This window comes from Passer domesticus, chromosome 5 (assembly GCF_036417665.1).
Source record: "Passer domesticus isolate bPasDom1 chromosome 5, bPasDom1.hap1, whole genome shotgun sequence".
NCBI lineage: Eukaryota > Metazoa > Chordata > Aves > Passeriformes > Passeridae > Passer > Passer domesticus.
This window is the reverse complement of record NC_087478.1, coordinates 67,560,225-67,586,062: the sequence shown is the minus strand read 5'-3', so window position 1 is coordinate 67,586,062 and position 25,838 is coordinate 67,560,225. Positions and strand designations below refer to the sequence as shown.

At 42.4% G+C, this 25,838-nt stretch overlaps 1 protein-coding gene across 13 annotated transcripts in view; it reads right to left on the bottom strand.

The window, feature by feature from the left end:
* Positions 1-25,569, bottom strand: part of ITPR2 (inositol 1,4,5-trisphosphate receptor type 2) — a 245,188-nt gene extending 219,619 nt beyond the window's left edge. For 4 of the 13 annotated variants that reach the window (XM_064420738.1, XM_064420739.1, XM_064420740.1 and 1 more), the window contains exon 1: positions 25,280-25,568. In XM_064420738.1, the coding sequence (XP_064276808.1) occupies positions 25,280-25,371 (92 nt within the window). In that variant the 5' untranslated portion in view covers positions 25,372-25,568. The other 9 variants (XR_010362601.1, XM_064420759.1, XM_064420745.1 and 6 more) reach the window with 8 other exon arrangements.
* Between the last annotated feature and the right edge of the window lie 269 nt (positions 25,570-25,838).

Here is a 25,838-nt window from a genome sequence, read left to right as displayed (position 1 = left end):
TCACCTCTCTTCCTCTCCTCTCTTTCTCCCCCATCATCTGGTGGAGTTGAAGTTGCCTCTTGTCTTATGAAATGGGAGGGAAGACACTGGGGTGGGAGGAGCAGGACTGAGCAACAGCAGTATAATTGATAAGCAAAGTATGTTGGCAGAAAAGTCTAATGGTGCCCGGGTTCATAGATAGGAATCATATATGCTCCATAAGTCTTTGTGTCCTGCAAGCTCCCCTGATTACCTCTAACACAGGCTAAAGGTAAATACACCCAAGGTTTTGAGGAACTTGCAGATGTAATGCAAGAATCAAGGAATAGTTGTACAGCTGTAATCCTAGAAGACTGTTCCCAGTGATGAGTTATTTTAGATTTACTACTGAGATACAATTGCATTCTCAAAGAACAAATACCAATGTAAGAAAACAATAGGAAAGGAATTATGGTGGGTTTCATGAATTGTAGGTCTCTTTCATAACATAAGATTCTTTTTGGATTGTCAAAGAAAGCAGCTACATAATATCATTTATCTTAGCTTTATACCTTGAGTTTCAAAAATACCATCCTGAAATGTATTTTGTCTCTTCCTACCAACAGAGAGTTCAGAATAATCATAGCCAATATTATTACATACAATAATACCTGAATACATGAGCACACAGACTCTCCCATAGGTGGAAATGCACGTGTGTATGGGTGTAACTTGTTTAAAAATACAAGACCCAGCTGCTCATATCTATTACACATTTGGTACTATTTATACATCTATGGAGTATTTTACTCCTCAAAAAGCTGAATAAACTAAGCTAGAGGTGATGTCTTCAATGCAAGACACTCACATTGCTCAGCTTTTATTCTCTTAATGGTATCATAATTTCACTGCCTTTTTGGGCAGCACAAGGCCTGGGCAGCAGCAGCAGGAAGAGGGGAAAAGTTGGTAACCAGCATCAGCAAGAGAAGCTGGACATTTTAACTGCCAGTGGAACCCAGCAACATATTTGTTCACAGAGAATGCTGAGGTTCCGTCCCAAAACCAAATAACCTCAATACCCCCTCATGAACAAAGGAGCAGTCCACAAATCCTCCTTCACTTTGCTCCTCAGACTTCCCTTCACACAACCTCCTCCACAGAAACATTCCTCCAGGGCCCCTGCCACCCAGGACACTTCTTTCCTCCCAGACTGCAGCGTGAGCCTCTCTCGTGCTCCACACATCCCAGCAACCGCTGGGGAAAAGAGGTGCAAGTCACACCACCAAGAAACCAACCAATAATGAACAACAGGTGATTAAAATTTTGCTGCCCTGGAAATCAAACATCAAATACCTAAGTGCCAAAACAATCAGATCCACCCAGTTCTTCTCCAAGTCCACCCACTTTTCATTTCATTGGGCTTATTATCAGGCATTGTGTGCTTGAAGTGGTCTCCTGCCAAAAATCTACAGTCATTCTACCTCACCCTTCCCAAAATATGAGTTCATAGTCCTTTCTGACTACCAGTCCTGCTTCAAATGATTTACAGCTCTATGATTAGCTACCCTGTATGAAATGTGTCCTTTTTCCTCTCTCTTTCCAACACTAAATTTTTCACTATCATCTTTTCACATCCTTTAGGGTCCTCTACAGTAATCCCAGCTCAAGCAGAAAATAAAATGCTCTTCCTTGCACTTATAGAAGGGCTATTACACCTCCATAAAATTTAGGAAGATTCCATGCTAAAAAGTCCTTTCAACAAATGGGAGGACAGCAAAACAATATTTAAAGAACTTCATAGCGGTGAAGTACAGCAGCACAGAGACAAGTCTGGCTCCTGCCTGCCTCAAACCTTAGGAACTTTATACTTTCCTTCCTGAACAAATTTTAATTCCCACAAACACAAAGCATAGAACAGGTTGAAAAGTGCTGTTTAATAAATACTTTTACACTAGGAAAAAAATTCTATGCATCTAAAACATTCCAAACTTCTAAAGGTGTCTAAAACAGCAGACAAATTTCACCATGAACAACCTTTAGTGCAAAACCAAGATGTGGATGCACTTTATCTGAGCTACACAGAGCAGAAACACTCAGCCATTCCAACCATCCCAAAAATGCTTGTGTGGGTCACTTGGTATTAGTAAATGGTGTGGAGACACAAGGGCAGAAAGCACAATCCCAAGCACATAGTGGGAAACAAAACACCACCATACAAGCAGGCAGCTCCACATTTGCACTAATAACTGCACAAATAATTAGCCCTAAAGTTTTCCCCTTATCTGATAGTGCATTATATATTCTTGTAACTTTACCTGCAGGCTTGCAAGTCAAGGGGGAGGGTAAAAGCAGAAGTTTTTCTGCTCAATTAAGTAATCCAGCTATAAATCCTGAGTGCCATTTTGTTATTCTATTGCATTGTGGTATATCCAATCATGCTTTTAGACTGAAAAAGCTTCTGTTTGGTAGAATTTGTTTATCCCTTTTTATAGCTATATTTACATCTAAAACATTGTGCAATTTTCATTAAATTAGAAGAATAGAGCTAAAATAAATTATTACAAAGGAATAAAATGTTATTTAAAGGTTGCAGAGGAAGGGAGAAAGCATGGTTCTTGGATTTTGGTCCCAGTTTTGCAATTTTCTTGGCCTCTGTAATAGGTAAGCCATTATTGCACCAAGATAATGGTACAGAGCTTCACTTGGACATACTGATTTTTGCCAAGGAAATGAACATTTGCACAGTATTTCAAGATCCTCACATCAATATAAGATACATCAAGTCACTCCTCTCAGCAGTCCCTATATATATAGTCCAAGCACACCTATATATATTCTGCTGTCAAAAGGTGACTGGGAATTGGTCAGCCACAAGGCTGAGAGGGCACAAAAAGTGTTTGGACAATGCTCTCAGGCATAGGGTGTGATTCTTGAGGCTGTGCAAAACCAGGAGTTGGACTCAATGATCCTTGTAGGTCCTTCCAGCTCAGGATATTCTGTAATTCCATAGGGAAGTGGCAATGGGAGGAGGTGTGCCAGCCTACCCCACCCAGCTCCCTCCCCAGGCACACCCAGTTCTGCTGTACTTCTCTACAACACTGGCGCTCTGTTCCCAGGCAGGTTTTGGCTTCAGTCTGCTTTGGTACCTTTGATAAACAAATTACATTCCCATAAACCCAAGGAAATGGTTGATTTCTTCCTTTGTTTCTTTTCTAATTTTTTTTTTTAATATGAAAAGTAAGAGTCTATCATACAAGGATGTTACAACAGCCTAAAGGCATTTAATTGGAAAACCCACAGGCAAACCCTCTTTTGGGTGAAATTTGTATTAAAGCTAAAAAAATTGAAATTATAAAATGAGTATTAGGAAAGCTTTCTGAAGGCTTTCTTTAGTGGCTTGCAGGACACATCACCTGGAGGACTGGACAATTTTTCCACTACTAACATTTTCCTTTTAGGTGAAATCTTGGCTGTCTTAGAAAGGACAAAATTTCCACTGATGTCTCTGAGGCCAAGATTTCACCCCCATCATCCCAGCTTCCCAGAACTGCACTGAGGGATGAAGTTGAAAGAAGCAGCAGTGTCAGCACCTCACACAGATTTAACTGCAATTTAACCTCTGCAGCATTTCCACTGAATCCAGCTACCTACATATGGAATGCAAACACAGGAACAAGCCCAGGATTTGGCCCAAACCTAGATGTTAATCCAGATTACACACATGACTTTAACTCTGCTTGCTCACACCTTACAACACGTCTGCAACTCAGCTGTCTCAAAGTAAAAAAAGCACAGATAAAGTAGAATTACTAGGTATTTCAACCTAACACACATTAGAAACACTGACACTAAAATATATTAAAAATGAGGGTGTCAGAGGCAACCCTGCATCTTTATGTGAATTTTAGGCATGTAGGTCACTAACTGGTCCCTGTCAGACTGAGCAGTTTAAATTTCCGTGGAACACAGTGACTTCAGAAAAGAGATCCTAGTAACAGCATCACTGCTCCCAAAACCAAGCAGAACTCATTGCAGAGTTACCTATTCAGCCACAGAAAAAGATAAACCAACAGCATAGGGAAAATAATCCAAATCAAAATAAATTCTACGTCTAGTTTACAACAGAAGAATTTAAGGTTTTTTTTCCTCAGCTTTGCACATATCTTTCAAGTGACCATCAAGTGAATGGTCACTTGAAAGGACTGCTTTGAAGAACTATATGCTAATAAAAGGAGTCAGAAAGACTGGATCATTCACTGCTAACAGCACTTAATGAAAACGGAGAGATTTATCCAGAAAAACACTATAGAGAAATGCCAATATCTGTCCAGCGATCAAAAAGTTATTTCATCCCCGTAATGAAGGCAGTCACATCTACTCATCAAAACGGCAACACTTACTGTAGAAAGGAAGCATAAGCAAAGGAAGAAAATTAGCAAACTTTGCTGAAATAGCACAATGTAAAAATATTGTTGTTTAAGCAGACAAACCAGCCTCAGATGCTAATGTAAGGCCTATAATGAACCTCAGCATCTGGAATGACAACTTATATGTAGGCAAACAAATGCATACAGAATATATACATACACAAATATGCATGAAAAAACTATCAATCCTGCAAACACAGGTTGGAATGTAAATTCTGGAAAATGATCCAAGTTCTTTCTCCATTTTGTAGCACAGAATAATAATCCAGCAGACCGACCCATGTCAGACTATGTAAAAACATGAGTGGAAAACATTGCTCAACCAAAGTACTGACATTTTACACATTCTGCAGCGCTTATTTTACACAGGCAAAGCAAATTTTACATGCATTATTTTTTAAGCAAAAAAACCCCAATTTTTCAGACAATACAGATAACAAAACCCTCCATGTTACAAACGCTGTTATATGACAAGGTACCAAACAAAGGGCTCACCTCATTTCAGAGGCCAACAATGGGGACAAGTCCCAAGCTAGTGTGAACACAGTTCCACTGAAACGAGTCAAACAGCCCTTTTCTGCAGCAACACAGTACCTAACCTAGCACTTTTTATATCCCTCCTGTAGTGCACCTTCCTTCAGCAGCCACAGAAACTGTCCAAGCACACTTGTACAACACATCCTGAGCTCCCCCAGCCATAGCCCCTTTCCATAAGATGTGCAATATCCTAACACTGTGCAAAACTGGACTTTAGACCAGGAACATAAACCTTTCCTGACCACCCCCTTGCTCTGGAATTACAGCACTGCCTGGTTTTGCCTTCAGATAAAAGGAGACAGCTCTCAGGTTGAACAGCATAACCAGCAACAAGCTTGTAGCCACCAAGCAATCCAGCTCCCAAAAACTCTGCTGCTGGTTTCAGCCTCTACTTCTGCCCCTAGGGACAATGACTTTGGCTGGCAGGAATTCCCTGAACGAGGTCTGCTCACCCTTTAATGTGTCCAGCGCTCACCAGTGGCAATGAGAATTGTGCACAGGACATACCTCTACATCAACACATGCTCCAATTCTTTCAACAAAGGACAGTACAATTTTTATTTTCACATTGCAATAATAAATGTTTACAAATTTTTGCAGCTTGCCCTGCAGCTTGCAGGATTTTTTTTTTTTTTTTTGCATATTCTTTGCTCTTTTCTTTCTTCAGCAGCAAGTTAAAAAAAACTAAAAAAAAAAAAAAAAAAAAAAAAAAACAACCCAAAAAACCAGCTGAGAAATCAGTGGCTTTATTTACTTGTCTTAAAACTGAGAAAAGCCAGTTTCCCACAGGGAGTGATCATTTTGGGAGCTGTTCCAGATTGTCTCAGAACTGCTTTCCCAGTTGCTGGGAGCTCCTCTGGGAGCCCTTTGCCACACCTACCCCAACCTGTACACACTCGCTTGAGAGAGTCCCACATGGTAGTACAGAGCCAAAACCTGAAGAGGAAATGCTTGGGAATGCTCTGGCCACAGTGGAAGGAGCTGGGAAGTAGGAGAGTCACAAAACAGTGACTCTGCAACAAGCAGGGGGGCAAAACAGTCACTTCTGTGCAAGTGGACAGGTGTGACCCTGTTCTACTTGTGGGAACATTTCATAACCAACATTTTAAAGCAGGAAAATGACATAACAAGCAGGTTCACATGTCAAAACTGTTTCAGACCTTTCTCAAACCAACCACCAGGCAGGCTGTATCTCCCACCAGGAGGCTACACTCACAAGAGCCAATCTCAGATGCCCAAGGGCTCTCCCAGGCTCTGAGGCACAGAAAACCCCACATCTGCTCAGCAGATGCTAACCAGTGTGGCTGTGTACTCCAGTAGGAGTTTCCAGGACTGCTCCAGGCTCATCCCTGCACAGGGTCTGAGGACAGCATAAGTGGCAAAAATCACTCCAGAAAACACAGCAGTACAGGCTATTGCATCTAGCACCCAGAGCACACAAGAGCAGGTGTTTACTAATATAGATTTTTTTTTTTTTTGGTCCACCTGAGCTGTCAGTAATGACTCTGCTGAGCACCAAGGGGCTCTAAATCTCTGGCTGTGCTGTCACCTGTCAGTCAGATCATCTTCTAAGGTGTGTCTAAACAAGATCTGTTAGAAAAAAATAAGTTTGGCCTTCTACCTTCAGGCCCTCCAGTTCAGCAGCATTCTTTTCAGCTGAAGGAAATGCTTCCAGGTCTCCTCGCACAGCTTATCCTGACACCTTAACAGAGGAAAAACACCTGCAAATAATAATTTCCTACTGGGAAAACTGGAGTCTTTTATCACTTACATGCATTTACTGGGAATTAACTGTCAGAGAAACAAAGAAATCAGGTTTTCTAAAAAAGACTTCACTTGGTGATACAACAAGTGGAACAACAATAGCCACTTCGTTTTTCCTTTTTAAATGCAATCCTGCTATACACACATACACTTATCAACACTCATGCTACAAATCCCACAGAATCAATGGGTTTTAAAGACGCAGACTGTGTTTGACCTGGGAGAAAGGAGTGTGGTTCCTCCTTCTGGATCAGTATCAAACACAATCTGGGTACATACAACGCACCTTCCCCCTTCTGTGCCAAAGTATATACCTCAGAAAGCAAAGGCAAACCAGCTCCAGGGTTACATCTAACCAAGCCAAAGTAATCAACTCTAGAAGAAATGTAATGCTATCACAAATTTTATTCCAAACCATGTGATCTTTGTTATCTTTTCTATTTGACTTCCTGATGCTGCATTGAGAGATATTAAAAACCCCTCTACTTTCACTGGAAAGGAAAAGAGTGCATGTTCCTTGCTGTCACCACTGCCCTGAAAAATGTGAAAAATGGCCTCCAGTTCTGAGAGCTCAAAAACCAAAAGACCAAGAGATCAGATGCACGCATGATTACTTTTTTTAAATCTCACAATTTTTCAAACCCCTCTCTTTTGTTTCTGGGGGATCTGACTCATAATTTTCAGAAACAAACAGGAAACACTGCAGACATCTCCAAGTGTTTCCTCTCTCCACCCTCCCACCCACCCCTCTTGTCTTTTACATAATTTCTGGAGACTTTGTTATTCCTTTTCTATATTAGCAATGACATAGCACTTCCCTACACCAGCTCCAGTGTGTTGAGGTGCAAGAGACCCTCCCTTTCCCAGCTCCAAGGGAGAGATATCCTTCAATCCCTTAAAAGGACAAAGCAGGGCTTTCCCTGCCTGAGGAAGCCAGGCCTCGGGAGTGGCAGGAGCCAGCTGTGGGGAATTCAGTCCTCCTCCCCACAGGAGAGGGGGACCTGGAGCAGAGAAACAGGATGAAGAAGTGTTAGAAGGTAATGTGCCAGGAAAGCCTTTTTACCTCACTCCATTTATTAAAGCGCTTCCTTTCATTGTATACATGGGAAAAAAATAACATTTCCCCTTCTCCACTCACCAGCAGGACCTGTCAGAGCACTGGGCAAGCAGCTTCTTAGCAGGCTGGGCAGGAGGCATGGCAGAGGGACAGCCTTGGGATCAGCTCCTCTGCACACAGAGTAGAGCCCTGACTGAGCATAACGGGGCTTTAGCTTGTGCTGCAAGAAGTTCTTAATGCCCTCAAGCAACAGGAAAATGGGGAAGGGCAGAATCCAACGTGTGGGAAAGGTAATGTGGGACAGCACAGGGCTCCAAGGCACAAGCAAAGGGGACAGAAACAATATGAGGGATGACAGGAAAAAATAAATTACCTGGTTTGAAGAGGACCATGCAGCTCCCACAAGGAACTGAAGCAAGGTCAGAATGTGATGGGTAATGGACTAAGTATCCACCATTCCTTACTCCTGCATGACCAACTCTCAACCAGGATGGTGGGAATCATGCAGAAATGCAATGGAAAGCCACCTATTTCCCTTTTTAGAGATGTCAGCTCTCTCTGGCCAGAGCAGACAAAGTAAATGAGATACATTTTAGCAACTCTTCTCAGGAAGAAGGCATTGTGCTTTTCAGGGTGCTTTGTGTATTCCACCTCTTTGTGTCAGTACAAGGTCTTAAATGCAATTGCAGGCAAGCCTGAGATCCTGAGGTTTATTTTCATGACACCCCTGTTCCATAGAGACTTTGTAGGAGCAACTGCTACTGCACACTCTCCCTGCAAAGGGAACCTGGGCACAAAAACAAGCATACCAAAGCTCACATCTAGTTTCAAGTTAAAGTAATTGGTACAAACAACCCCCATTTAAATAGTTCTAAACTAACATGGCGCAATAATATTTAGCACAGTAAAATTATTCTAACCTTTTCCTTATCACTCCACAAAGCTCTCGGACACATTATCACAAGAGCTTAACCTGCTGCCTGGCACATTAAGATTAAAAATCTGGCCACTGCCTCAGCTACTAGTCCCTATTCACTTGTGCATAGTAAATAATACTCCACAGCTGTAAGCTGATCTGAAAAGATAGTAGAGTACCCCACCCAAAAATCAGCTCCATTTTTATCACCTCCCCAGATTTTATGACCTAATCAAAAAGCCAATCATCTATCACAGTAGTGCAGCTTTGCATATGGTTACATAGTTCCTTCTCCAAGTCAAACAGCACCACATTGTCTGGGATAATCTCATCCACTCACATAAACAATTAGTCTGCTGTATTTTGATTAACACTTCCGTTCAAGAGGACATTGAGACGTTTCAGCCTAAGTGGAAAAAGGTCTGGCCTCCTGCTAAAACAGACATGGTTTTTTCCAAGCTTTCTCCCTGACTGGAAATCCCAGCTGCCAGCCTTGCCCCAAGCACCTCTCTGGAGCAGAATCCTCCACTATTTTCTGATTTCACAGACAGAAATAAAACAGCATACCTGATGTTGCAGCATATGTCACAGTTGAGAGTGACACGATACACAGAGTGTTATCATATAATTTCAGAAGGCTTCAACCCATACAGCTTAACATCATGTCACTTCAGAAGGCTGCAAGCATCCACCCTTCTTGTTCTTCAGCCCAACCTTTCATACCCCTCGTGGTTCATGCATTGCACTTGTGTGCCCTCTGTACCCTTTGGTGATTGGTCAGTGCACTCCATGTCTCATTGCCATCAATGCTGTTCATCTGTCCTGCAACAGCTGTAGCCCATTAGGGATGAGGCTCCACAGCCCCACTCCCAATTACCACAAACTGTGTGCCTACAACCTGACATTCCTTTGAGTTACAAGACCCACAGATCACAACATTGAATTACAGAACTAAGTTGACCCAAACACAGGCAAGGGCAACAGTAAACATTAATCTGGGTCATTCATTTCACATTACAACCTTTTAGAGCCTGAGGGTCTCTAAGCAACAGTCAACCCCATTAGCACAAATCATCTACAAAATTGATTAAATATATGAACTCATATTGCTTAGAGAGTGCTGAGAAACAGTCACATAAACTTTTGATGGGGAACAGTAATGTGAAGCCACTGATAAAAAACAGTTTGCAGAATAAGTGTACATCCACAGCCCTGGTGGTCTGAAAAACTATTCACCAAGGCAAAAGACACAATCACCTCTGACACCACAGTTCACTCACATATAAATTCTTCCATCGGTACAGTGCCCTAAATAAGACATCAGAAGTTAAGTGCTCTCTTGTGATCCATTAAGATAGAAACAAATATTGGTTAAACCTAAATATTGTCATACTTCCTAGAAAAACTGAAGCAGAGACAAGGCTTTATTCTACTGCATGTATATGCTGCTTGCTACTCTGGTTAGTTAAAAGGACTACAAATTATTCCTGTACCTCACCATGCGCTGTTCATCTGGCTGGACTGCAACTTTGTGTCAGCAGTTATGGGAGTTGGCAGTGAGCTTGAGCCTTTGTTCTTTCTTTTTTCTAACCTTTCATGTGACAATGTTTTAGAACGTTTTTGTTTATTTTTACCTTTCAAGTTTAATTTTTGTCATAGGAAAAGAGCACCAAAAATAACTATTTGTGTTTAAAGCTTTGTGTTTACACAACAGAAAAGCTTGTATCTAACTAGTCATCCTGAAATTAGGAAAAAAGTATCACAGCACTTACCTCACCAAAGTTCTGCTAAGTTCCTGCCAACTAACTTTGAAGAGATCCTGTCATAGCTGTGGAGCAGGCTTTCAATGGAATTTAAATCAGATATTCTGCTAACTTACTCTAGCAACAAAATGCCCAGAAAACAGCTGACCAGCAAGTGATCAGTTCTGTATCTACAAGGGATGGCACAAATATCCAACTTCCCCTCCTCTCAGCACACTGTAGCCAAGGTGGAGGAAGTAAAATGAGACTTCACAGCACTCTCTGTAATCCCCTCTAGGCAAGACCCATTTGAAAGCAGCTGCTGCCACATTAGATCTGATATGAATCAGAAACCCAGACACACAGAATTTCATCTGTCCACCTAGCAGCCTCCAAAGGAAAAATACCTCACCCCCAGACTAGGACCAAACCACGAGCTACCAGTAGAGCTACTAATAATGGAAAGGACTATCAATATTCACAATGCACAGAAAAATCCTCCTCCTCTTCTCTTCAACTAGATTAAATAACCTACACCTTATTGCATTCACAACAATTTAGTCCCATTTTATATGGAGAAGGACTGAGAACTCACAGAAGGTATTTAAGGTCCACCCTACAAAACAGATCCATATTTCTTTTGGCTGTAAAAATCAGGGACAAAAAACTTGCACCAGTTTTTTAACGCAAACAATAAGTGCCTTTAAAAGTCCTTAGAAAACAACTACTCAGATTTTATCCCTCCAGCTACCAGCACACAAAAACAACCAAAACCCAGCCAAAACAGGAATTGTGAAGCTCCTTCAATGGCTAACATCATCCACCAACATCAGATACCCACAACCAAGGTGTAGAGATCACTCTGACAGCATTTGAAGATACTTGACATTTCATCAGTCAGATGAGCCTGTGAATGCATTATCTTCGTTATCCTCAGAGGACTGAAGTGTTTGAAAAGAAGAGCTGACAAGATACTTTCAGTCCTTTCGGGCTAAAGGGATAAAATTCCTTTAGTTCTTCTACGAACTCTGCTGAACTGAGATAATAGATGAAAAGCAGCCACTGAAAAAAATGCTTTCACCTCAGCTTGTTGGAAATCTTTATTCTTGATCTGGACATGAACTTCGTCTTCTTAGTCTATGTACTTGTCAGTACAAGGGTTGACTATTTTAACACATATTTCAACTACTTAGGAAAAGGAGGCACAAAAGGCAATTGGGACTGAATTCTCCTGGATTCATTATGTCTCATTCACATCCAGTCAATCCCTGGACTTCATCAGCTCTCCTGTAAAATTCCATCCAAGAGATGTTCAAGTTACCAAACAGGCTGGAACAAGCTTTTCCAACCTTGTGATTGATCTTCTACACAGTCCACATCACCCCAAAAGTTCTTAATGGTGAAGAACTTTGCTTTATATTGAAATAAAATAACTTCTGGAGTATAATTCATATTCACATCCACTCCTGTTTTAAAACCCTCAAAAGCAGTGCGACACAGTGCCCTCATTTCCTTGAATCTATAATGAGAGAGTTGAAGGTAGAAGTCCATAATGATTTTTTCTGCCCACACCCATCAGCCTGTAGGCACATTGAGATACTGTGTCTTTTCTGAAAGCCTGCCATCTCAAAAGCTTAGCAAAATACTTGGAATTCCAAATTCTCCTTTGATCCATAGATAATTTACTCTTTTTTCTATATCTACAAAAGTCATTCAGCCAAGTTTCTCCTATTTGCAGAGCCCTTTAATGCCTGACTTCATAAGCACTGGGTGATTTTGTGAAATAAATCACAACTGTCTTAGTGGACAGTCATAACTGCCAGTTATGACTGGCAGAAAAAACCCTCAGCTCCTCAGCCACACACTCCAGTGATGCCCCCATAAGACACTGTTGAGCTGGGCTCTCTCCCTTTTACCTGTCAGGCCAATGTCACATTTCCTGCACCATTTCCCACTTCCTGCTTACATGCCATCAAATCATATATTTTGCAAATCAGCCATGACTCTTCCAGCATCCCCCATTTCAGCAGTTTCAAAGCCATGATACAATTTCTGAATGAATATAACCACCTGTGTACTACCTCATTTCTAAATTCCAAATTTGCCTGATGAGATCAGAAAAAGTTGATCTTGCCACTTTGAGGGGATGCTATGCTTTCACATGATGGCAAGAGCCCAAATGGTCTCTGAAAGCTTTTGGATGATCTGCAATCTGTTCTAGAAGCAATACATTCATCAGGTGTGTGATTCTGCAGGTTTTGCACCTTATTCAGAAGGTTTTACAAATTATGAGAAGGAAAGGAAAAGCAATGCCTTTTTCAGCAGTAGTTCTTTGAAATAGTTCCTTGATCTTCTGCCTAAGGCAATATCTGCAAAGAGTTAATTTGAGTGAGGCATCAAAGCTCCCAGATCTTTGAGCACCTGTGAAAGCACAGCCCTATTAATTCCTTCAGCGAAATGTGCCAAGAAGCCTCAGCATAGTACTGACCGTGTACTTCTTCCTCAGATAAATTAAAATTAAAACATCTGAAATTTTGAGTACCAAGAAGAGGTCTCCCCAAAGAGATCAAAAATTTCTGTCCTACATTGTCACCTTCTAAGCTGCCCCTTGCCTTCTCATACATGTGCTTTCACAGCTGAGTAACTGATCTGCGAGGTCATTCCTAAAGTCAAGTCTCTGCTGAGGCTCAAACACAAAGCAATCCAAAGCTCCCCTCACCTATATTTTGTGGAAAAATAGATCAGAACCACAGCAAATATATTTATTACCAACTCAGTGACCCCACTCTGCTGTTTGAGAGTAGTTTTATTTGCCACTCATTTCCCTAACTTGCCTGAACAGTTTTTAATTGCTGCCCATAAAATATTTTACTTTCATCTGCAAATCATCACTCCAAGCGCCACTAGGAAACCTCTTTGCTTTGACTCCTACTGATGTACCCAGCTCTTTTTCCAGATGGCATTTTTATTATTGGTTTAATTCTACCCCCAAGGCTTCCAGTTCTCGTATTAGAAATAATATCAATTCTTTCTGGTCTTCTTTCTTTTCTGTGATTGCTTCTTGCACCATGGATCCACACGAATACCAGCCACAAATTTACACTTTGGAAGTTGGATCCATCCCATGATACCAGATTATTGTTAATCAGAAGCAACTATGTCAATTCTGGAAACTTAAGGGCTGTTTCTGCCATAAAGAAAAGTTTAGTTTAAAGAGATGATGTCAGGTATTTTTTTCATCAGTCATTTTGAAATAGTTGTATATAATCAGAAAATCATTTAGGTTGGAAAATACCTCTGAGATCGTTGAGCCCAGTGAGTCCAAGAACTTGTGAATTCTTGTTTCCCTGAGTCCAGGACATATCAAACAGCAGGAGTTTCTTTGATAGCAGTTTTCAGAGAGAAGAGTGCTCAGTGGCACACTCGTTTTATTGCTCTTGGGTCAGCAGATTTTCTTGTCTATAACTGATGTTATTCTCTTGTGCTCTCTGTACTCATTCAGGCCTGTATGCCTTGCTCTGATGATGCTGAATTTCTTTCTAAGAAGTTTCTTGGGTAACACAGCCCAGTTTTTATGCAGCTTTACCAAGAATAAGTGCTTTGGGTGGTGACTTCTATTGCCCCACTTAGCAGGTTGCATAAAGGATTTTCTCCCTCACCTGCATTACAAAAGAAGAACATTAATTATACTTATCAGCCAACCAGGTTCTCCCCAATGGGTGAGCATAATAATGCCAGCAAGTGTAAGACTCTTCAGCATACAGTTTTCTCAAAGTGATAAATTCTGCATCTTTAGACACATACTTAAAATAAAACACACCTTTTGACATGTGGGAGCCTTAATGAACTAACTTTGTCGCTACTGGCATAAGCCCAGTTACTGTGAGATAAACCAATATAAAGGAATTTATGCATTGAACAGCTCGCTAGATCGATGCTTATAAAAGAGCACTGGGCCAGAACTTGGAGACTTTGGTTGTATCCCACAATTTGTCAACCACCTTGCACAAGTGGTTCCTCTGCTCATGTCCCACCCCTTAATCCACTGTTTCCCTTAAAAAATACTTTAGATCCATGCTTGAAAACTCAAACCAGCGCTGTCCCACTTCCAGCTATGCTCCAAGGACAACAGTTCCATTCTGGCACAGAAAGGAAATAGATCAGATGAAATCCAGAGTTTGACTCGACCAGCCCCTTGCACGCCACGGCCTCAAATGAGCTGTTACAACCAAACTTTACATACCATGGTTTTAATGTATCCCAGATATTACAGGGGAAGGGGGTGTGGGACATTCATTGGTTCTTGACTTCAGTGACAGAAAAACCTGTCCAACTGCAAATGTTAATACAGACAAGACTTAATTGCCTGCCAGATCCTGACCTTGTTTTGTTTCTGCAAGAGAAGCCACTGCTAACACAAACTGAGCAAACCTCTAAGCCAGACCCTGCAGCTGCCCAGGGGTCACAGCAGTACCCTCTCTGCACAGCCAGGTAACTGCCTCTGAAAGGTCTCTTGGTCAAATCCTAATTTACCTTTTAATATTCATGAAGATCAAGCCAGGCAAGTAAAAATCTGAATTTGTATCCTACCTATTCAACAGGTTCTTTTAAAAAATTCTCATTACATCTTTGCAGTAGAAGTCCACAAATTTGCAGGTGTAGGACCTACATCTCAAATCACTTATAAAGGAAATAATGTCATGAAGCTTTAAAACAATTTTATGAGTTACTTTTTCTGAGGAAAATAATATCTAATATCATAGAATAGCCTGGACTGGAAGGGTCCTTAAAAATCATCTCATTCCATCCCCCTGCCATGGGCAGGGACACCTTCCACTATCCCAGCTTGCTCAGAGCCCCATCCAACCTGGCCTTGGACACTGCCAGGGATGGGGCAACCACAGTTTCTCTGGGAAACCTGTGCCAGGGTCTCACCACCCTCACAGGAAGAATTTCTTCCTAATATCCAATCTAAACCTCCTCTCTGTCAGTGTGAAGCCATTCCCCCTTGTCCTGTCACTTCACACCCTTGTTAAGAGTCTGTCTCCATCTTTTCTGTAGGCTCCCATCAGGCTGAACAATCCCAGTTCTCTAAGCCTTTCCTCACAAGGGAGGTGCTCCATCCCTTTCATTAGCTTGGTCAGCCTGTCACACATAAATTGTTACCTTCTCACTGACAAAATAAAAAAAATTCATTAATTTTTCTGTATGTTATTTTGTACTTTTATGATTTAAAGGCAAGGTTATTCTTTAGAAATAACATGCTACAATGGTACATAAGGATATCTGCAGAGATAACTGAAATTCTCATTTGAAACTTGGACTTCCTGTATTTAGTGAAGTAATCAGCTTTACAGTTCTCACAGCAACATTAAAATCCAAAATACTTATACATCAGTCCAGGACTTAGGAAGGCTGTTTGACAGTAAAGTTTGACTTACTAAGTTCTGTCTTCAACCTGAGAAGCAGTGTAGATGTTGCCCTGCCTGATTTTTATATCAGCAAGCCTGATGGAAAATCTCATTTTACTCCACTGAAATTGCAAAAAACTCTCCACTAAACCCTGACTTTTCTGTTTTCTGTAAAGAACCAAGCTCACTGAGCCCTGTCAGATTTGGAACAGGAGTTTATGGATTGGCACCCTCACCAGTGCCAGGCAGCAAAGCAAGGACAGTGCATTCTGCTGAAACTGAGACCACCTTAGCAAAAACTGATAACCTAAAAAAATTGTCCAAAACATCAAAGAAAACATTATTAACAGGCAGTTAACCTTTTTCACTCCACACAGTCAATTTGTTGGTTTGGGTCTTTTTTTTATCCCAACCTTCTAGGAAGGCTTTAAACTTTTATTCTTTGATCAGAAGAATCAAACTTTCTTAGTGATGCATTTGAATGTTTTTCAGCATTCACAACTGAACAAAGATCTCTGTTTTCAAAAGCGATATCCATTCTTTCCTAATACATTGGTTTTGCTTCCTCTCTTTCTTTATAGTTTCTGAACAGTAAAAAAAAAATTAGCCAAACTGAAAAGGAGACTGAGAACATTTTAGCAAAGCACATGAGGGAGAAGCTGAGGCTATCCAAAAGTAAGAGAGCTGTAGGAGTTGGGATTTTACAAATCAAGTCAGGTATTGCAAGATTCAGGACAAAATTATACTGCTTACATCCAACTTTGATGCCCTCTAAAGCTGCCAAGTTAAATTTTCCACATCACAGTGCTCCATGTGACAGAAGTACCCAAAATCTACTCTTATGAACTGGATTCCTGTCTTTTAACTGCAAGAAGCAAGTATTAAAAAATCTGGGGCTTACTAAGAGTTTAAGCAGTTGTTTCCCTAATTCTGTGTGCTTTCAACTGCCCCTGCAGCACTGATTAACTTGTGTGTGTCAAGTGCAGGGAACAAAAAAGCTGTTTGAAATTCAAACAAGCCTCTAAGAGAAAATCAAGATAAGAAGCCCAAGCACTGAATCACAAGAAGTTTCTGTATTTTGAGTTGCATATAAAGAGCCTCGTTTCAGGGTTGGTTTGTTGATATTCCTTCTAAATGCAATTGATTTTTATCTGTCAGAGGTCAAAGAAGAAGAAGTCGACTACTGTTTTAATATTATACAGCAAAGAGCTGGAGGAAGCTCAATTTGGTGTCAAATCACAGAACCACAGAGCAAGCTGAGTTGGAAGGGACCCAGTGATAACCACCACATTTGAATATGCTCGTCCAGCCTCCTCCTGCCAAGAATTTCATACAAATTTTAACCCAAAACCTTCATTCATGCAGCAACAATGACCTAAAAGGACATTTCAAATTAATTTTCCAAACTTTATTACATAACAAGATTACCAAGCACCACGATTTGTTATATCTAATTTTTGTTGTTACAAAAACTATCATAGGCAATCTTAAAACTGCAATTTCTTTCTGAGGAGCTGGCATTTTACCTCAGACATTCTCTTGGAGAAGGTGATATAAAACACTCATTTTCCTGGACAAAGTCAAAAACCTTCAGAACAAAAAACAAACAAATATTCAAGTATTTGAAACCTTAGCACAGGCCTCAAACATTTGAAATAGCAAAGTAAACGGTGGCAAAGGCAAGCTGACTTGTTCCCTTTGAAGGGAACAGTTTGTCAGTAGGTTTTAGAGCTATTTTCTCTCAGCAGGGGCTGCAGATCTCTTGGTAACTGCAGCTCCTGCTCCTCTTCAGCACCACTTCCCTTCTAACACTTGCTCTGTTTGTTGCTCATCCTGAACTCATCAACACACCTCTCTTCTTTCTTTTCATCATCCAGCAAGGGAGCACTGGAAGGACAAGGGAGGCTGTTTTCCTCACATTCTTTTCTGCAGCCTATAGCCCATTCTTCAGGGTCCTCTTTCCTTTGTTACTAAGCAATGAATAAGAATTGTTTTTAAATCACATACTCTGGACAACACTGTATTTGTGTTCAACAGCAATCAAAACATGCAATGAGGATAAGAATGAGGATAAGAAGTAGTTAGAGACTGAGGTAGAGTCACAAAACCAGCAACAACAGCAACAAGACCATTCCTGACACAACCTTTTGGCTACCACAGCCAAAACAGCCCCTCAAAACCTCAAGCAGTACTTAATATAAAACATGAATAAGTACATTTTAACCCTGTGGTTTTCTTTTTTAATTCTGTTTCCAAAACCTTACCTTGCAAGAATGTAATTTCTCAGTTTGTTCCTTATTTGATGTGAACCAAGGCACCAAAACCAGAAATTATTTTTATTTCTTCAGAGATAGGGAACACAAAGCAGCTGGACAACTGAAGCTCTCCTGTAACCTCCTGTTGTCACCTTATTGCAAAAGCTCCATACCTTCTTGGTGATTTCTTATGGGCAGCTTCTCGCAGTACTGACTCCTTCTTCCTCACAACATAGCCAACAAACACCATCCTAACTGGATCTAGTTGTGGCCTATTAAGGGCAGGCCTGTTCCTAATTCTTGATAATTAGCACAGCTGTAACTCCTTAGTGGTGAGATTACCTTCATCACTATCTCTATTCTCCTACATTCCATCCATCCACAACCTCCCAGGAAAGGAATCTAGAAATCCTGAGAATTGGGATTCACATCCCACACAGATGCAGGTCACGGTGAGGGCTCTTGGTGCCCAGTGTCAGCAGACAGAAGCTGTTCCTGCCAGGTAAAACTGCTGCCCCCCAGCAAGAAGCAGGTATCACGACAGCCCATGAAGTCTTAGGCTAAAATCCTTCCTCAACTTACACCTGCTAAACATGGGCAAAACTCCACAGGGGCAGAGAAAGACAAGCCCTCCATGCTGGAGAAGTGGTGCTGGAGAAAGCCCTGCCCTCAGGAAGACTCTTGACACACATCTGCAAGACTCTTGGGTTTTATTGAAAAATGGTGATAACATGTTTGTTAGGGGTTTTTGTTTTTTTTTTTGTTTGCTTAGGTAGTTGTTTGGGGTTTTTTGATTAACCCTGTTCTCAGAAAGGCCATTTTACTTTTTTACATTTTACATTCTACAACAAAACATTCAGCTCCAGGCATCTACCCTGGGTCCCAAACATCAAGGTTTAGCACCATAAACAGCTGAAACCAGGAAGTGCCTACACATCTACATAGTGGTGGAACTGCTGGTTCAAGTAATTAGATGGAATCAGATTTACAAATAACAAATTTGTAGGATTTGAAGGTTTAAAGGAATCAGTCATAAGGGGGATTGCATCCTTAACAGAATTAAAATATGCATCTCTGATCAAGTGCCAAAATCCAACACAGACAAGGTAAAAAGTAAACCTTGAACTACTGTTAGTTTTCTTTTCTCCATTTTATACCAAGCGTATCAAAGTGATGGAGCTTCACCCACATCCCTTTTCTGTTACAAGAAGTAGCAGACCTTTCCAAGCAAGCAGAAACCAGACTTTCAAGTGCAGAGGACACGGCTTTGAGCTGTCACCCAACAAACAGGCTCAGGCTCCAGCTGAGCAGCACTGTCAGGGGAGGGTTCCAAAGACCTCACCAGGCTGTGAAACACCCGGCTGAGCCAAGGTCCATATGCCCTTTGCGAAATAATCTTCCAGGCTGTGGAAGGCAGAGACTGACCGACTTCTTCCTCTGCAGTACTTTTAAAATACAGGTAACTGTGGTTTCAAGTGACACCAAGAACCACACACAGGTGGTCTAGTTTAATCCCCTCATTATGGAAAAGCAAGGTAGAAAAGACTTCAGGTCACTCAGGTCAAACAATCTCCCCCCTCTTTCTTGACTACTCCCTACATCATCCACAGCCCAGCTGAGAACTGAACATACATACAGAAGTTGTATGACCTATCTCAATTCAAAATCCAAGTCCCCTCTTTTTCCAGTACCACCACACAGCAGGTAAACTCACTTCCACATCAGTCAATTAGTTCTCTCCCAAACCCCCATTTTCTCTCCAACTCTGTTTTAGAATAAGCCCTTTGAACCAAGGATATTACATTTAAGCATACAGACTCATAAATCATACTGCTGTAATTAAGCCTAATGTTATATTCTCTCACACTGAGGCTGTGTTCTGTGAATAAGTAAAACTTCTGAAACAAACCAACTTCCCCTGGGCCTGCTACATTCCCCTGAGGCTGCTTTGTGGAAAGCTTTGTCTTGTTGTTTATTTAAAGATGGCACTGCTGTTACAGTATATAAAACAAGCATCAAAATAAGGTTGTTATAAAAGCTGGAGCAGTGCCTAATTGCTGGTGAGAGTGGATAATTACAGAGGATAGAGCTTTGATATATGGATTGAATAGCAACGTATGTGAGATATAGAGGTGTATTTATATGCCTACATTTCCACTTACAAGGCATTTATTGTAAGATCAGTGAAAGTAGTTAATAATGCATAGCTTATTAGTTATCACAGAAAAATACACTGTGCAGCTGAAAAGTGTACATCATCATATACTCAAAGCAGGCGCAGAATCCAGACCAGGGCTGCTGCATTAGAAAGACAACCAAGAGAACATATGCCTGAAAAAGCCAATCCTAGACAGTATTTAAAAAAAAATCAGAATCACACAATCAAAACTGTCACATTTCATTGGTTCTATCAGTCTAGAGGATAAAGTACCTAGGAAACAAAACATACAAGTACTTTTTCCTACAGAAAAGCTGAAATTCATACTCCCGTCTCTCTTTTAGGTATTGTTTGATTCTCTATGTTTTAGAATCAAATTATGATTAATTCTAGTTATGTCACTCTCTCTTTCTTCAGGCTTTTTATTCTTTCCTGACTAATTACCCTTTTCCAGCTGGCACATGAAAGAAAAGTTTGCTATGAATTAAAGGACAGATACTCTGTTCCTTAACCACAGCTTACACATGCAGACAGCAGGAAAGGTTGAAAAAATGAGTCCACTGATGAAAACACTACATTGGCTCCTGGAAGCATCATCAGTCACTACATCTTTTGTCTTAGCACCATTCCTGAAGCCAGAAAGACGACATATTTCAGCCTTTGCTATACTTGCAACATTTTGATTTATGCTGCTTCTTAAGCACTTTCTATTTAATCTTGTCTCTTTACAGAGGATGATTGACTCAAACCCTCTGTGAAGCCCAAGTTTAACAAGACAACTAATTAACAAAAACCCAGTGAAGAAACCTGAATAAATCTGGGATGTTTTGAGTAAGAAAATTCCAGCAAGCACTCCCACAAATTAAGAGAAGTTGTTCAAGAAAAATCAACATTACATGCAAGGAAATGAGTCCAAAATATTTTACAACACAGTTTTTGCTGCCTATTAGAAGTAAGTTTCAGCATCGCTTATCATCCAGGGCAAACTATCACAGAGCAGGTGGGCCCTGCTGCATGCTCCATTAATTATGCTCCAGGAGATCTATCACTGTACATTTATGGAGGTGGGACAGGAATGCAGCTCCCCATGGTGACTAACAGGCCCATCATCAAACTTTCCTACAGCTGATCCTGGCCATTGTCATTACTTACCTTTTTTTTTTCCCCACCTCTCCGGTGAAGAATATTTTCTTCCCCTCATTGTACCGATAGGTGATTAATGCAGTTTTAATTGCCACCATGCATCATTTGAGAGCACTCACAGCCAAAATATTGGGAAAGGTGGTCTCAACACCAGCCTAGGACAATGTGAGATCACTGGATTCATTGCCTGGCCCTGCCATACATGTCCCGTGGGTCATAAGGCCTCCAACTGGGCAGAAGCCAAAACACACTAAAAGCTAAAGAAATAAGGGAAAGCCCTACAGAATTAGCATAGTTCAATACTCCAGTATCAAACCTATCTTGCAATGACAGAATGCTACCAATGGATGTAAATTGCTTTTCCCAAACATTTCCTCAACTATCAGCTACCAAAAGCATTCTCATTTTTTAAAAGGAAGGAGGGCAAGCGAGAAAACTCAGAGAGCCTTGATGTTGGTAAAGCCAGACTACACATCATCAGCACCTCAAAGCAGCATCCAAACCCACAGGAAGCCCAAAGCCAAGCAGGAAAAAAGAGCAGAGAATTTCTTGGGCTCTCAGTAGCTCAAGAATCCAAAGGTCTGCAGTAGCCAACAGGGAATGCTGAGGCCTGAAACCCTCTCCTTTACCATGATCCAGAAGCGCCCCTCTCCTTGTGGGATCCACAGCCTGGAACATTCTCCTGGAGACAGATGGTTACACCTCTTCTTCCAAAACTGAGCAAAACTGCTCTCTTTTAAAACATAGACTGAGGAGCAAGAATTGGAACAGCAGTGCCCGACTTCCCTGCTCCCATCTCACCCTACAGCACTAGCCCCAGGTGCACGAGAGAGCTTCAGTTTCCTCTTACTAAGGGAGATCAAAGCTGAAAGCAGAGCCTTCATGCTCACATCTAACAGCTGTTTATAGCACTGAAACCACTCAAGAGACACGGAGGGGCAAGGGCAAGCACACAGACTTCTTCCAGCTTCAAGAAGTGTTCCAAGCCTTTGGGACCCACTGACAGAATGTAGTTCCAGCAGTTCTCAAAGCCTCTTTGTAGAGGGGAGGTGTGGAAAGGCACTTCTGCCCTCATCTAGCACCTCTCAGCATGCTCACCTGGACACAGGGCCACAGATTCTCTGTCTCGTAAAAAGAGATAGTTTATACCTCCTGAACTACACCAGAGCAAGATTACTACTCTCAGGTTACAGCAGATATCAACCTGGCCCAACATATCATCTGGACACGGAGCATGTAAAAATTTCTGCACTGGAAAGTGAGGAAAAAATACTCCAAAATTCAAGAAACAGCCTATGCTTTGAAATCTCCCTCAAAACTCATGTGTTGAGCTGGATCAACCCTTCAAGGAGTGATGTCCAATGACATGACAGACGCGCTGCTGGGAGAGGTGCTGTGCGCTTTTTTACCTTATTTATAGAATGGCCTTGCTCATGCTTTGTTTAAGAAACAATTACCCTTTGACTGTTTAAAATAAACAGGACTCTCTCTCTGCTGAACAGTCACTAGCCCTGAGCTGGATTTCAAGTTGTTGAAACAGCATGAGACTCCCCAGTGGGCTCAGTAGTGTAAGAGAGGTGCTGGGCAAGCTAACCTTTCAGAACAGCATCCTGAGCAACCCAAGCAAGAGTAGTCAAACAAGGATTCCCATCAGTCAAATGAAGCAAGTAACCATTCCCAATCCTACCCCACTTTGTCCTCACTACTTAGAGGCACCTTTGGAAGATGAGACCTCCTTTTTACAGAGATTTGCAGAGAACCTGAAGGATTGCAGATGGTGCAGGAGTTCAGCAATGGCTGCACACCAAAAGTGCAACTGGCCAAGCTTTTTCCCTGAACATAAGAGGTTTTTCTCCCTCCTGTGTTGCTGCAGCCAGTCGAAAGGCAGCAATTGCAACAGCTGGCACAGATAAAGTCACTTGACATCACAATTTTAAATTTCAGTCCCAGCTCTTGTACCACCAGCAGAGAGGTCAGCATTCCAACTGAGTAGCTATGGGAGTTTTCCACTGGTGACTTCAAGCTTCCCAGAGCTCCTCCACTCCTATGTCTTGGTTCTGCAGCTGCCTTTACCATGCCAGGGAGCAGGCCAAAAAAGGGCTGTACTGAAAAGCCAACAGAGGTACATCAGCATTCTTGAACTCCTGTCTCCTCCCAGGTATTTTTTTTTGAGCTGGGTTCCCTGGCTAAAAGAGAGCCTGGATAGAACCTGTTGGCTCGAGCTCACTTGTTTCTTTTAGTAAAGAGCTCCCATGTGCCCTAGGCAAGCCTGGATCTTGGCTTCTCCCACATAAAACTGGGAGTAAATGTCCTGCCTTAACTCTGAGGGATCAGGGGAGGATAAGCAGTCTGAATACTGTGTCAGGGTGATGCCAAAACATATTCAAGCTGTCCAAGCACGAGTCACAGCAGGAACATCCATGCCATTAGCAGGTGTTCTCAGAAAGGAGGAACACAATGAAAAGCAAAAGCATGGCATATGCAGCTTCCTCCAGATAACAGAACCCAGTGATGAGACACAACAACACCACCAACCAGCAACAGTCTGTGCCAGCAAAAAGAAAGTGCTGGGGAGAACAAGAATAAGAAACAATATCCAGCAATTTACATCTTCAGAAAGCAAAATTTTTCAGATGGAATTTAAAGTTGTAAGAGCCAGCAAAACAAAAGATGTGAGACAACACGGGGAGTCATGGAGAGACAAGGCACCAAATTAACAATAGAGGAACACACCACGGAAAAACACTTGTGAACAGATCAGAAGAGTGAAGAGCAAGGATTGGACGCAATAATAAGGTATCAAGAAATATAAAAGACCTTGAACACCAGCTCTTTTCCAGTAACAGCAGCACACCAAGTTAACCTAGACATTCATTGTTCACAATTTCAAACCAACAGTCCTCCCATTGCAGGGATCTCAGAACACGGGGAGCCTACCACAAACACGGGAGCGATACCCAGGCACACATTAACCTGCCCTAGCAAGTTTCACTGCTACTCCGAGGGTACCACTAATGTTTAAGCAGGTATTTACTAGAGTTTGACCTGCCTTGCCGATCGCATCATTACAACAATGCAGCACAGGAGCTCTTTCCAGTGGTAAAGGACATGTCACAAAGTCACTGAAGATCCCGCAGCTCTCCTACAAACATCAGACACCTACAAACACCGTGCCCTCCGGTCAGGTCACTGCAACCGAACTACAGGATGGTTTTTAAAAATGTATCAATGTAAAGAAATGTATCAGTGTATTTGTCATTCTGCGCTGAGGCTTTCCCTCCTGGATTCCAAAAGGGTGATTTGCAGTGGTCACTGTTAATAAAAACCTGAAACAAGCAGCGGTTCAGTGAAGTAAAATATATCTTTTCACCTCGCAAAGAGAAAGAGCTCAGAGGAAAAGCATCCCCATGAAGTTAAACATATGTTTGTAAATATCTCATCACTGACAACCAGATTGTGCTGGACACAAACCTGAAATAAAGGGATACACATTTAATAAGCTGATTAGGACGATAAGCAAGAAAGCAAAGGGTTTGCCTTTCACATCTTTGTCAAAAATTCTCGGACGGGCAATTAGTTAATTAATTAATTAATTAAAAGGTCAGCTATACATAAAGACCGTAGGAAGGCGTTTGGGCAGGGCAGAGAGCAGGCTCTGGAGCTGCGCTCGGGGCCGCCGCGGGGGCGCAGCCCCGGCAGGAGCCGAGCGGGGATCCCGGCACCGCCGCCCGCACCGCGGCCGCCCGGGCCCCGCTCGGGAACTTCTCTCACTCCCCGCCGCTCCCCATCACTTCCTACTTTCCCCGCTCCACCGAGCAGCGCTGCCGCCCCTTCCTGTGCCGCTGCCGCCGGCGCTGCCCGCGGGCCGGCTCCGCGCAGCGCACACGGCTCTGCTGCCCGGCCCCACTCACCCCAGCGTGCTGATGAATCCATTGACGGAGCCCTCCGCGTAAAGGGACACGATGTCCCCGATGTACAGAAAGCTGGACATTTTCTCAGACATTCTGGTTCATTTTCCAGCTGGGTTCCGCGCTCCTCCCATTCGAGGTGGAAAGAAAAAAAAAAAACAAACCACAATTAAAATAAATTCAAAGCAAACGACAGCGATCCTTGGGGAAGCCGTGGGCTGAGGCGGGCGGGCCGCGGGCTCAGCGCGGCCCCGGTGCCGAGAGAGCTGACAGGAGAGCGGTGCGCGGCTCGGCACGGCCCGGCCCCCGCCTGCCCCCCGCGCCTCCGCCCCCGTCCGCCCCTGCCCCGCCCCGCGCAGGGGACTGAGCCTCGGGACAGGCCACCTAGCCTCCGGGCAGGCGGCCCCGGCACCCCTGCCGGCTCGGAGAGGGGCTGCCGAGACCCCCAGTCAGTGGTTCCCCGAGGGCGTCTCCCCGGGGCTGGAACCCGGGGGGCAGCGGCAGAGGGAGCCCAAACCGGGGGGCGTGAGGGGACGGCGACCCTTCCCCACAGCTGAGAGAG